This window comes from Zootoca vivipara, chromosome 10 (assembly GCF_965207765.1).
Source record: "Zootoca vivipara chromosome 10, rZooViv2.hap1.1, whole genome shotgun sequence".
Lineage (NCBI taxonomy): Eukaryota > Metazoa > Chordata > Lepidosauria > Squamata > Lacertidae > Zootoca > Zootoca vivipara.
Genome location: NC_142593.1, coordinates 20,748,134 through 20,761,341, shown reverse-complemented (window position 1 = coordinate 20,761,341; position 13,208 = coordinate 20,748,134). Strand labels below are relative to the sequence as shown.

The 13,208-nt window shown below is 40.7% G+C and overlaps 1 protein-coding gene across 1 annotated transcript in view; it reads left to right on the top strand.

Annotated features, from left to right (window-relative positions):
* Positions 1 to 12,491, top strand: part of WDR36 (WD repeat domain 36) — a 34,942-nt gene extending 22,451 nt beyond the window's left edge. Inside the window, exons 17-23 of the mRNA XM_035100018.3 lie at positions 2,042 to 2,149; positions 2,818 to 2,915; positions 6,188 to 6,330; positions 6,889 to 7,008; positions 7,816 to 7,897; positions 10,535 to 10,722; positions 11,153 to 12,491. Coding sequence (XP_034955909.3) covers positions 2,042 to 2,149; positions 2,818 to 2,915; positions 6,188 to 6,330; positions 6,889 to 7,008; positions 7,816 to 7,897; positions 10,535 to 10,722; positions 11,153 to 11,302 — 889 coding nt within the window. The 3' untranslated portion in view covers positions 11,303 to 12,491. The remainder of the gene's footprint in view (positions 1 to 2,041; positions 2,150 to 2,817; positions 2,916 to 6,187; positions 6,331 to 6,888; positions 7,009 to 7,815; positions 7,898 to 10,534; positions 10,723 to 11,152) is intronic.
* The last annotated feature ends 717 nt before the right edge of the window (positions 12,492 to 13,208 follow it).

Here is a 13,208-nt window from a genome sequence, read left to right as displayed (position 1 = left end):
TTGCCTTGAGACATATGTAAAAGGCATTCCATAAATTAAGAAACCAATAATATCCCAGAGTGCACAACCACACACACACTGCAGTTTTTTAATTTACCTGTACTTGGACTTCCAATGTTGCCTTCATTCAGATTTATTGTTTGTGTCTCCCTGAAGAGTCCAGTCTACAGTTGGTTCTCCCTTCGCCCTTGTATTTCATGCTCTGCTGCTAACTAGGGCAGGAATGAAAAAGGATAGATGTTTTAAAGTTGAAACGGAACTTCAGCCAATTTGCAGGAAGAATAGGACTGATGAGCAGTTGCAGATTTGATTCTTGACCACAGTGGCACACTTCTTGAGTTGGCAGATTGGGCGTGTGTGCCCACCAACTGGACACACTTTAAACTGTTTTATTATGATTAGCTTTCATATGGTCTTACAACAGTCCATTCTTTGTTTTCTTCCTTTGAGGCAGCTGGCTTAGCGACAAAGGGTAAAGGGCTACTAGCTTTGGTTCCAAATTGTCTGGAATACAGCTGTAGCTGCCAGTCATGCAATCCTGTGTTCATCCTACTCATAATGGGCAATGCACATCTGATAAAGTTAAATTATGAGGCTCCACTAGACCCAATGTATCCAATGCTCCATGGCCAGAACCCTATTCTTCTCTGTGTCCCCCAAAACTGCTCCAGAGCGTCCCGCGTGGCGCTATGGTCTAAACCACTGAGCCTCTTGGGCTTGCCAATTGGAAGATTGGCAGTTCAAATCCCCGCAACGGGGTGAGCTCCCGTTGCTCTGTCCCAGCTCCTGCCAACCTAGCAGTTTGAAAGCACGCCAGTGCAAGTAGATAAATAGGTACTACCGTGGTGGGAAGGTAAACAGTGTTTCTGTGCGCTCTGGTTTCTGTCACAGTGTTCCATTGCGCCAGAAGCAGTTTAGTCATTCTGGCCACATGACCCGGAAAGCTGTCTGTGGACAAACGCCGGCTCCCTCGGCCTGAAAGCGAAATAAGCACCACATCCCCATAGTCGCCTTTGACTGGACTTAACCACCCAGGGGTCCTTTACCTTTTATCTTACAGAGCTGATTTCACCTGGGGAGCTGCAGGGAAGAGGAGATAAAGTCTCCTGCGTTGAATGCCACCCACCCAATATTTTGTCATCACATTACATGGCCAGTTTAGTCTATTGGGAACATAAGGAATTAGCCTTCGTCACAATCATTACAGATTGATTTCTGTATGCTAAAAACCAGACATTCCAAACTATCCCCACAATGAGTAAAAAGATAGGCAAACCACGGGGATGCTTGTAGCTAAACTAAAGCATTGTATAAAAGCGAAAGAAAAGAGAAATACTGGATAACCTTTTTTTGAAGTTATAAATCATTTTTACAGTGTTTTTCAGGGTTTTGCATTTTACCATTATATATCTATATCTATATATCTATATCTATCTATATCTATCTATATCTATCTATATCTATCTATATCTATCTATCTATCTATCTATCTATCTATATATATATACCATGATGTAGGATAGTCAACCCAGTCGTACATAGAAAAGACCATATGTGCATGTTTTTTGTAGATGTCCATGTTTCTTAAATCTAATATTCTGCACGCTCTGCTCCAACTGCCTGGAGAACTGAAGGGAATAATGTTCTAGCACCTTCTATCATCCAGAGCACTAAGTTGCCTCACCTCTGTGCAAGCGAGATCACCAGCATGAAATCAAGCCTGGCCTAGCTGGATTTAAATGCCCCTTTATTATGACATTTTCAAATGGATTTCCCATCTCTCCCTTTTCCCCACACTCCTGCTCCTTAATATGGCTTCTTCTTTTTCTGTTTGTAATCCTGAACACAAGAAATTGTCCTGTCTCCTTTTTAAAGCGTTGAAGTGAACGTCTTTGGAAAGACTATACATTTGTCTGAAAAGCAGAATAGGAAGACTAAATAAATAATGACTGGTACTGGTTTCATGCATTTAATGCACTTAATAACTGCTAACTGAACTATATATTATCTGTTATGTGATGAATTGTTTTTCTCTTTGCAGCCTTGTCGACTGTTTCCTACTAGATTCAGCAGCAGTAAGCATTACTATGTCTCCTACGGGAGACTTCTTAGCTTCTTCCCATGTAGATGATCTTGGAATTTACCTGTGGTAAGTCTTCCGGTGGTCTTCTGAGCATGTCCATTTTTAGAGCAGAACTGTAAGACATCAGACTGCCCATTTCTATTGTTGGCATGGCACTTTAGTAAAAGGTGCAAGTTCTGTCCTTTGGAAAATTCCTCTGTAACTCCCCCCCCCCCATCAGTTACGTGTACTGGGACTGTTTTCCTAATGAAATTCTATGCACATTTGCTTGGGTGAGAGTTCTGTTTATGTCAGTTGAACTTGCTTTACATCAAGTAAGATTTTTCCCTCCTCCACTTTTTAACTAATCTTTTATCCTACGTCAAAAACGACTTCTGACCACTTTAATTTAAACTACATGAAATCGAAAATGGTAATCATACCAAATAGCTAAATACATAATAAATACAGTATACATACATTAATATTTTACAACATAGAAAAAGCTGTTATACGGTATTAATCAGCATTTGCATTATATACTACATAAATATCAGTATGAGGATTCCATTTAACTTTAAAATGTTCTCTTTCTGGTTTATCATCTCTCACTCTTTAACAACTTAGTCCTATAGCTTACATTAATCGCTCATAGTTATAGCAAATAGATCCACAAAGAACGTGGCGTCCTTTCTTTCTCCTCTGCCCCCACCCCCAAGCCAAAATAACAATTTCTTCGATCTTGGATTTTACAGGTCTAACCGTTCGCTCTATTCGCTTGTCTCTCTGCGTCCGCTCCCACCGGATTATGAGCCTTCCGTAGTAACGCTTCCTGGAACATGTCCAGCTCAAGGTACTAGAGGAGGGAGTTGTTGAGATCTTTTTGGCCATTAGTGTGCCTTTTCTGAATCTCTTGTTTGTGTAATCACAAAGTAACGGCTTGCATACTACTCCTAGGCCAGTGCAAAGTTGAATTCGTGAAAGATTCTACGCTCCCTTGTGTTCGGACATATTGTTCAACTTGAAAATCGTAGAGCAGAGATGAGGAACTTATGGCTTCCTAGATGCTGCTGGACTACAACTCCCACCAGTCTTGCCCAGCGGCCAGGACTGCAGAGGCTGATGGGAGTTGGCATCCAGCAACATCTGGAGAACCACAGGCTCCTCGCCCCTGCCCTAGAGTGTGTAACCAGTTGTCCTTACTAATGACCATATATTTGAAGTCATGGGTGTCACGCTATGTTTAACGTTCTGTTTGCAAGCATGTCAGTATATCAAGCCCTCCCTGTGTGTTCTGTTCTGGGGGGGGGGAGCTTCCAACCCGCATAGAGCCAATTTCACAGAGTGCATGGGGAAGGCTTCCCCTGACGGGATTTGTTTGGTAAATCTCACTCTTTATCTAGAGAGCTTTCACTCCAGATAGTGAGTAGCATCATGATAAAAAATATGTGTTTTTTTTTAAAAAAAATATATACCCTGCCCACCTGGCTGGGTTGCTCTAGCCACTCCGGGCTGTTTCCAATTATAAAAACATGATAAAACATATCAAACATTAACAGCAACAATCTGATCCAATATTTTGTTGTTGTTGTTTAGTCGTTTAGTCGTGTCCGACTCTTCGTGACCCCATGGACCATAGCACGCCAGGCACTCCTGTCTTCCACTGCCTCCTGCAGTTTGGTCAAACTCATGTTCGTAGCTTCGAGAACACTGTCCAACCATCTTGTCCTCTGTCGTCCCCTTCTCCTAGTGCCCTCAATCTTTCCCAACATCAGGGTCTTTTCCAAGGATTCTTCTCTTCTCATGAGGTGGCCAAAGTATTGGAGCCTCAGCTTCACGATCTGTCCCTCCAGGGAGCACTCAGGGCTGATTTCCTTAAGAATGGATAGGTTTGATCTTCTAGCAGTCCATGGGACTCTCAAGAGTCTCCTCCAGCACCATAATTCAAAAGCATCAATTCTTCGGCGATCAGCCTTCTTTATGGTCCAGCTCTCTAGGTCGGAAGGCGTCCAACATGCTACTGAGGAAGAGCGGAGGACAAGTACAAGTAGATTCAGAGCTGATCCAATATTTTAAAAAGTCACAATAACTTGTGAAGTATTGTCTTGTGAAGTTCATTATGTCTTATCTTTCTCCATCAACTAGGATGGGTCAGATGATATTTCAAAACATAAAATGAGTTGAAAATAGCCAAGTAAAACGTGCTATATAAAACTGATTGGTCCACATCTTCTCAGCCTGGACCGTCAAAAGGCCAGCCCGAATATAATATTCATGTATAACCATCAGTTGGCACTTCACAGAGTATAGGGCAGGGCTACAAACCTGAAAATCAACATAGAGAAACAACAGTGTATACAGTATATATTTATGTTAGGCTATATAGGCAACCCTCTAGGGAAAGGGAATGTGGTAATTGTGGGGCAGCAACCAAGAACCAGACTGCATTAATCCTTCGTCTTGGGACTTGGCAGAGATGCAGTCAAGGCAGTGCTCTCATTTACTCTTGGCAATTATGATAGCAAAGGCATCGTCTGAACCATGAAGGTTCCAGCTGTTAGATTAAAACCATGCATGGGATTGTGTTAGGAAGATGATGGAGAGCTGACATCAACACTATGACAGGCAGCCCTGTTGAATCATACCAAAGGCTTATCTGGTTGAGCACCCGGATTCCCAAAGTGGCCAGCCAGATGCTTATGGGAAGCTCATAAGCGGAACATAGAATCAGAGAACCATAGAGTTGGATGGGATCCTGAGGGTCCTCTAGTCCAACCCCCGCAATGCAGGAATACACAGCTGTCCCACCCAGGGATCGAAGTTGCAACCTTGCATTGTTAGCACACATACTCTAACCAACTGAGCTAGCCAGCTGTACCAGCTCACAGCCACAAAGGCCAGCCTCCTCTGAGAGTGCATCTCTAGTAATCCAGTATTAAGCAGTTATGTGTGTAAGCTTTCAGATCAGATGTAAAAATTTAAAACAGAAACACCACAGTCCTCAGCTGCTGATGTTAGCAGAGGGTATTTTTGAACCCGTCACAGGCTGCTTTTCCAGGCCCAGCTGCAGATCCAAGAGCATGCTAAGAGTGCAAACTTAAGGGGCTTCCCTTCCACTAGTTAGAGGATCTGTCAGCTCAGCACTTCAGATTTGCAGCGACCCAGGCCCTGCTTTTAAGTATATTTCTAACATACAGACAAAATGAGCCAAAATTAGATATTTATTTGCTACAAAACACAACAGAAACTACATTCTGCGAGAGGTATTCCCATGCAATAGGCTGCTGCTTGGTGAAACACTGATGTCTGGAGTCCATGCAAATGTCTGGCAGTGCATTCCCGTAACTTGGATGATTTCACCTGAAAGCAGACTTTGTGTAATGGTGAGAAAATGACATAAACAAAATATGTAATGAAACTGGAAGCAATCCAGTTTCATATCTACCCTGCAGATTCAAGTGTAGGCACTACTTTCGATTCATTTCCTGAAGCATATTGGCAGCTGTATGTTCTGTGAGTAATACCTGTCAAAAGAGGCATGAAAACGATGTCTTCATTGTTGCCAATTCTGTGTCGTTCAGTGCACTGAGGGAGCTACCACAGCTAAGATTTAGCAGCTAAATCAGATTAGATACCCTCTGCCAGCCCCCACATATGCATTCTAGTTCTTGTAAAACTGAATAACTATGCCTCTTAAAGAGAGGTGGTCAACCTTTTCTGACAAGAGGACCAGATCCTTATCTCCTTGACCTCTGAAAGGCCAACTTTGGCAGATTGGGAGTAGGAGAAAAGTTAGACAACCAGATACATAGTGCAGGTATGAAACCCTTAGCCAAGGGGACATCATCCATTGTCAGGAATTTCAAGCATGGCTTTCCACCCATGCTGCAGGAATGTGGCTCCTTGGCCATTGTTTCTGCCTGTGTTCATCTTGTTATGTTCAACTGTATCTGAATTGTTTCTGTTTTATTTTCTTCACAGGTTTAACGTTATATCATCCCCATGCACTTGTGTAATTAACCAGCTGTGTTTATCTGCATGTCATTCAGGATCTACTGCCATTGGAATACTTCCCAACGTTGCTAAACTCTCTCCCCCCCCCCCCGTCTTTTGCCATTTTTAAAGATGTAGGTGTCACAGAAGAGGAAGAAATAAGTGATGAGATAATAGAATATGATTCTCCAGAACAGCTGGGAGAAGCATTAGTGACCCTTTCTATGTTGCCAAAATCTAGATGGAAGAACCTCCTCAATCTTGATATTATAAAGGTAGCATGCCCATGCTATTTATTAAAAGGTTTCCAACCAGGACCTGTTGATCTCATTTTACTTATTACAGTCATATCTCGGTTTGCGACCGCCTCCGTTTGCGACTGATCGGTTTGTGACTGCCGCGGACCCGGAAGTGTTTTACATCCGGGTTCCACGGCACGTGGATGCACAGAAGTGATCTGCGCAGCATGCGCATGCACAGAAGTGCTCTGTCGGCGCTTTGCGCACATGCAGAAGACACACACACACCCGGTTTACGACGAACTCAGGGAGCAACCGGCTTCCCAGAACTAATTGCGGTTGCAAACCGAGGTATGACTACTACATGGTTGTGTTATGTTAAATGCAACAAAAAATGTCTTCATAGTTTGGGATAACATCTAGGTTTTTAGGGTATAAAAATATCAAAACTATTTTACACATAGTCAACCTAGATTTAACACACCGGCTGAGATTCTAATGCTTTCACAGATGGAACGTTAATATGTTTGGTGTTCTTAGGGTTACAGTGTGAATATGGAAATTGTCTGATGATATAAAATCTCCCATCCACAGCAAAAGAACAAACCCAAAGAGCCACCAAAAGTGCCAAAATCTGCACCGTTCTTCATCCCCACAATTCCTGGCCTCGTACCGCAATATGCTTCTATTGAACATGAAAATGGTGGCCAACAGGTAAAGAGAAAGCTGGCGATACAAAACATCTTCATTTACTGTAGTACATCTCTTTCTGTCTGTCTCTGTCTCTCTGGATTTATGACTGCCTCTTGGAAGTAATTTCTTATGTAATGGGTGCTACGGTAAATCACTGGTGAATTGCAGTAACTGATCTTGGTCCTACTGTATTTTATAGCATCACCCCCCCCCCTCAATTCTCTATTCCCACTTCCAACATCTTTGATAAAAGCACAGAGTTTGGGCACCTCAGCTGCACAATTACTGGGTATTAAAGTGATGGTGCAGATCTGCAATCTAATACCTGAAACTGGTACTGAAATATTGGGCAGCTTCATCATATATAGAAAGAACTTTCTGTTCTGTCCTAAGCTTTATCACTGAAGTTTAATCCTGAATACATTGTTAAGTATTGCATAGATGAACCTCTAGTCCTCATCTATCTTTAGCTTTCTGAAGAGTCCTCGTAGAAATCCTTGTTTTGATTTCTCCAGGTGCCCTTTCTTCCATTGTTTTTATGTGATGCATGTTTTCTCATGAGCGTGCATGTACACATGAATGTCTTGAAAGGAGAAGTGCCCATGTAAGGATATTCATCTCACTGGGTGAGATTCCTCCTAATTACGCCATTCTTCAATATGGCATTGTAATTTAATGGTACAGAACTAAATTAATCCAACATTCCAAATCCCCCTCCCCAATTTTAACTCTTGTAAGGATGCTACGTTTGGAATTTCATCTACATATATTTGTCCGTAAAAGTTGTCTTTCATGAAACTCAATTGACAACCTTTTTTTATATTTCAGTCAAAAGTAGTAAATCTTGGAGTACTGGCACAAAAATCTGAGTTCTACCTGAAGCTTGAAGAAGCTCTGATAAACAGTGACTGTAAGTTATGATATAAAAAGAATAAATTTGCATCTTGACAATGTGGAGGGAGAAGATGTACTTTATTTCCCTTTTCTCCATATATTAAGGCTGGAATAACATGCCTTCAAAATAGATATTGGGAGAAAGGATACCTTATTTTGGCTTGTTGGGAGGTACAATTTCAGTACTGCACAGTGTGTGCAGAACACTTTAACTTCTTTAAAAGAGCATCCCCCTAAGGGGACATCAGCTTTGCAAATTCTCCCAATATGTTGAACTCGGTATTACAGATTAGGAAAAGGTTAAATGTCTCGGGTCCTCTTAATCCCCGTTACTCCCATTAAGTTGTGGTGCTGCTGCTACTATGCTTTTGATCCTTATTAAATCATCAGTTCCTGGCATGCCTTGGGAAAGAGTTGACCTGTTAATTGTGGTAACAGTCGAACTAGTTACAGAAGTCCTTCTTTCAAAGCAGTACACACCTACCATACCCCAGAGCCAATTTCACAATAATTCAACTGTTTGACGCATTCAGTCCTTTAGAAAATTCCTTTAGGACATTTCAGAATTCCATTGTATAGATCTGACATTGTTTATGTCAGAACTTCTGCCCTGACGAAAGGTTAGCTGAAGACCTTTTTTTAAAAAAAAATGCAGGCAAACAATAGCAGGGAACTGTAATGTGTAACAGTTCTGGTTTTAAAGGGTTAATCAAGAAAGCCAGATAGGAAGGAAGACCTAGGTTCCTATGACATGGCAGAGAATAAATTCATAATAAATTCATAAAACCTTTTTATTTAGGGCAGTTTGCAAACCAAGATTCTTTGGCCAGTGATAATTTGGAACTACTCGACTAACTTCTACTGTTCTGACCAGTGTTTGAAATCAGCTTGGTCCCAGGCGCATTTTGCACTTGGCTTTCGACCACTTGCGACCAAGAGAAAATGCCTGGGCTATCTCCACCATCTTGGGATCATTGGATCTGGACTGTTTTCACACACTCATACCCCATCCTGTAGAATTGTATCAGATACATTTTTTTATCTGCACAATCGGAATGGATTTCTGGAACCCAACTGGTTCTGACCTTACTGGTATCCCTGCTTCCGCCATCCCAGTCTACTATTTCACCTTGCAATATGCTGGTAATACCCACCAATTAGAAAAGCCTGTCTAAATTTACCTTTCTTTCCTTAGCCCACTTCTATAAATATGTAGACTTTTGATTTGTAAGTTGTTATCTTTCTAACAGTGTTACCGCTAGACCCCGTGTGTGCAGCAGTAATCTTTTATAATTTGGCTGACCCCAAAACAAGACTTTAACTAAAGATTGTGAACTAGAGTTTCTGTTAAGCTTTCTTTTATGCCCTGTGAAGTTGAAACACAGGAACAATTACTACTCATTCAGTGGAAGTTAAAACTTTCCTCAGAACCACTTTCAATGAGGCTTGTAGGAGGCGGAACTCAAACTTAAAGATTGATGATACTTTATTGGGATATGAGTAAGTGCTCATTGGAAATTTCTTCATCTGAGAAGGTGCTCAAATCTTGGAGATTTATTTATTTTGTCAAGCCTACCCAGGCATATAACTTGCTTGGGGAATTCCTTGGCACACAAGTGTTTGCCTTTGCTCAGGGAAAGGACCCATGGCATTCTGTAGCAGATCATTACTCCTCCTCCTTCTTTGGCGATCACTCGTAGCCGAGTTAGATTGTCTTCCATAAACACAGTTTTAACAATGGGTCCGTAACTGACTGTGGAGGCCAGTTCTGGATCCACACATCCTTCCACAGTGGGGACATTGTTTTCCGGGTGGGAGTTGATCACGGTGTGGATTTGCCCAGCGTGCCTTCCTCTTAGCACATTTCTCCCTTGCGTCCTGAGTTCGAGTGTCTTCAAAGCCCATGACACCTTTGATTAAGGCTGTTCTCCAACTGGCGTGCTCACAGGCAAGTGTTTCCCAATTGTTGGTGTTTATACTACATTTTTTACAATTTGCCTTGAGACAGTCTTTAAACCTCTTTTGTTGACCACCAGCATTACGCTTTCCATTTTTAAGTTCAGAATAGAGTACAGTGGTACCTCTACTTGCGAATAACTCTACTTATGAATGTTTCTACTTACGAACGGAGCTCCGTCTGCCATCTTGGATGCGGTTTAGATAGGATTTTTTTTCTAATGAATTTTTAGATAGGGATGCTTCGACTTACGAATTTTTTTTCTCCCAATGCATTCCTATGGGATTCAACTTACGAATGTGCGTTCGGAACGCATTAAATTCGTAAGTAGAGGTACCACTGTAGTTGCTTTGGAAGACGATCATCAGGCATCCACACAACATGACCAGTCCAACGAAGGTGATGTTGAAGAATCATTGCTTCAACACACAAGACTTGAGCCACATAAGTGGAGGAGCCCCATATGCACAGCTGGAGCCTCCTGCTGCCGAAGAGGCAAGGTTTAGAATGGCATGACTTTGGGAAATAGGAATCTTCTTTTTCCCACAAAAAAAAGGGTCAAAGACAATTCCATTGTTTTGGGGTCCAGCTGAATGCTGCAGCGTATAGGATAACTATTTAAAACACTGATACACGTATATACCATTTCTGTAAGACTTTCTAGTACTTGCAGCCATACTCTTCCTGTTTTGACAGATAAATCTCCGCTCCGTATTCTGAAGGACATGGGACCATCTAATACGGAGGCAGAACTGAGAGGCTTGTCCCCCGATGGCGGTGGCTCTGTTATGGCGATGCAAAGCTTCCTAAGAATGATTGAGGCCATGCTGACTGCGAAATGCGACTTTGAACTGGCTCAGGCATACCTTGCGTTGTTTCTGAAGGTAAATGCATCATTTGATACAATAGCTAGTGACATTCTTGGCAGCACAGTTTGCTTAGCGCAGAAGTCCCCAATTTGAATGCGCACCCGGGGGGGGGGGGGAAGCACTTGGGGAAGAATAAAGAATGACGGGCAGTATCCGTTCCTTTTTGCAATAGCATTTCCCCCTACTGAAACTTCCATTATTGCTGTGTGACAGCACTGCTTGGCCTTACAGTGCTCATCTGAGGGGAGTTACTAATATGAGTTACTTAGTTTGATCAGTTTGTGAAACATTGGCATCATGTTAAAGAGGATATTTACCAACTTTTTTATTAACTAATAAAAAAGTGATGTGGTAGTTTAAACACACTAATCAAGAAATTTAAGAAGTGTGTTCCTTAAAATTTGATTCGTGTATTTATGCAATTAATTTCATGTTTCCATTTCAGTTGCACTTGAAAATCCTATCTTCAGAACCAGATCTGCTGGCAGAATTGTCCAGACTGTCACCCCAGCTTGAAGAAATTTGGGTGCATTTACAGACACTTTTCAACCAAAGCCTTTGCATTTTAAATTACATGAAGACTGCTTTGTTGTAACATTCCTTTTGTTCTATAAGAACGCCCAGTTTAATGTACAAATCAGGTTTAATAATGGATGTTTTCTCAAGTTTCGAAAACTGTACAGCTTGACTTGGTAACTTTATTTTGTACAAATTTAAACATGAATCTGTGCTACCTCCACAAATAAGGTGTGCCTTTATTACTGTGTACAGGTGAAACTTGGAAAATTAGAATATCGTCGAAAAGTGCATTTATTTCAGTAATGCAATTTTTTTTTAAAAAAAAGTTTTACAAATGCTTTCTTTTGAAAGTTCCACAGTAATAAAACAAATAGTTACAATAATACAAAAATAAACATCGCTATTACATTTCATTAATTACATTCCATTTATAATTGACCCGCCTAACGACAAATAATTAAATTACAACAAATAAAGGCTTGACGTATCCTGCTTTGCATGTCATGCATCTATCTCATATATTGGTTTCACCTTTTAAGTTGCGTTACTGAAATAAATGCACTTTTCGACGATATTCTAATTTTCCAAGTTTCACCTGTAAATGACTCCTGAAACAGTAAAATTCCCTGTAAAAAAATGATATATTCAATATGGTAAAACACTCAATTTGCAGTTATAAATCTAAATAAATTTTAAGAGGTGGTGCCTGATGAATTATTTGGGAACGTCGATGTTGGACAAGTGTGGTGCTAGTCACTACCTAGTGGAAGACCATGTAAGAGTAGAATAATAAAAATGGTAAAGATGTGAAATTCTGTGTGCTGAAAAACACTTTTTGTATATTGAACAGATGTGTGCAGTAGCTGCAAAATTTAAATTTCTTTAATAACTAACAAATATAATGTGCATCACCTTAAACCAATTTGGATGTTTTCATAAATTCTAAACATCACAGAATGCAGCAGAAACTTGCCATATAAGCTACATTATTCAAGTTTCCTTAATTAAATGTTACATAACTGCGAGAAGTGAAGTTACTGGGAACTACAGTAGGCAGAGGACCTACTCAGTAGTGGCACCCACCCTGTGGACGCCCTTCCAACTATGCAACTTTTGAAAGACATCAGAAGGCAGCCCTGTATAGGGAAGTTTTTAATGTTCGATGTTTTATTTTGCTTTTATATTTGTTGGAAGCCGCCCAGAGTGGCTGAGGCAACCCATTCTGATGGGCAGGGTATGAATAATAAAAATTATTATTGTTATTATTCTTGTGTGTTTACTAATTCAGTCCATTATTCCTAAACTAAAAAGGCCATTAGAATTTCAACCATGGAAGGTGCTTTGCCTTTTTAAACGTTTCACTGGAGATTGATTTAGTAATACAAAAATACTGTTTGGAAAGAAAATTGAAAACCCAGCTCTAGAATTATACAGAATTCTGTTTTAAGAGTGAAAAACAACTTTTGCTGCATTTAAATTTTAGCTACAACAAATAGTTCATAAAATAAGGATATTCCTATTTAATGTATTGATTGAAAGGATTCTTGAAGCCCAGTGCTATGTTCTGCACATAGGGAAGCCCCCCCCCCCCGGGATTGGGGGGAGCTGGGCAAGTGAGTCATTGGGCACCTCTCAAAGGTATGAAGTCGTTAGAGAATAAAGTTTCACTTAATTCGATACATGAAGCTGCAATGAAAGAATGCAGCAAAGAACAACACTAATATTTGAATTTACAAGTCACTTTGGTCCATTCCTTAGAATTTTGAAGAAGCTGGATGATGTAAACCTCTCTTGCCATTTATTACTGGATCATGTAAATTTTTGTCTCTTAATGCACCGGCTTGAATCAAACCATCTCTGTTTTGTGGCATGTGAATTGTCCATGTTGCAGGGTCTGGCGTTGATGTGCTAAGAGAATTATTCTCATGGAGCTGCTTTCCCCCCCTTTCCCCCCCTTTATTTAAATTTCCATAATACAATAA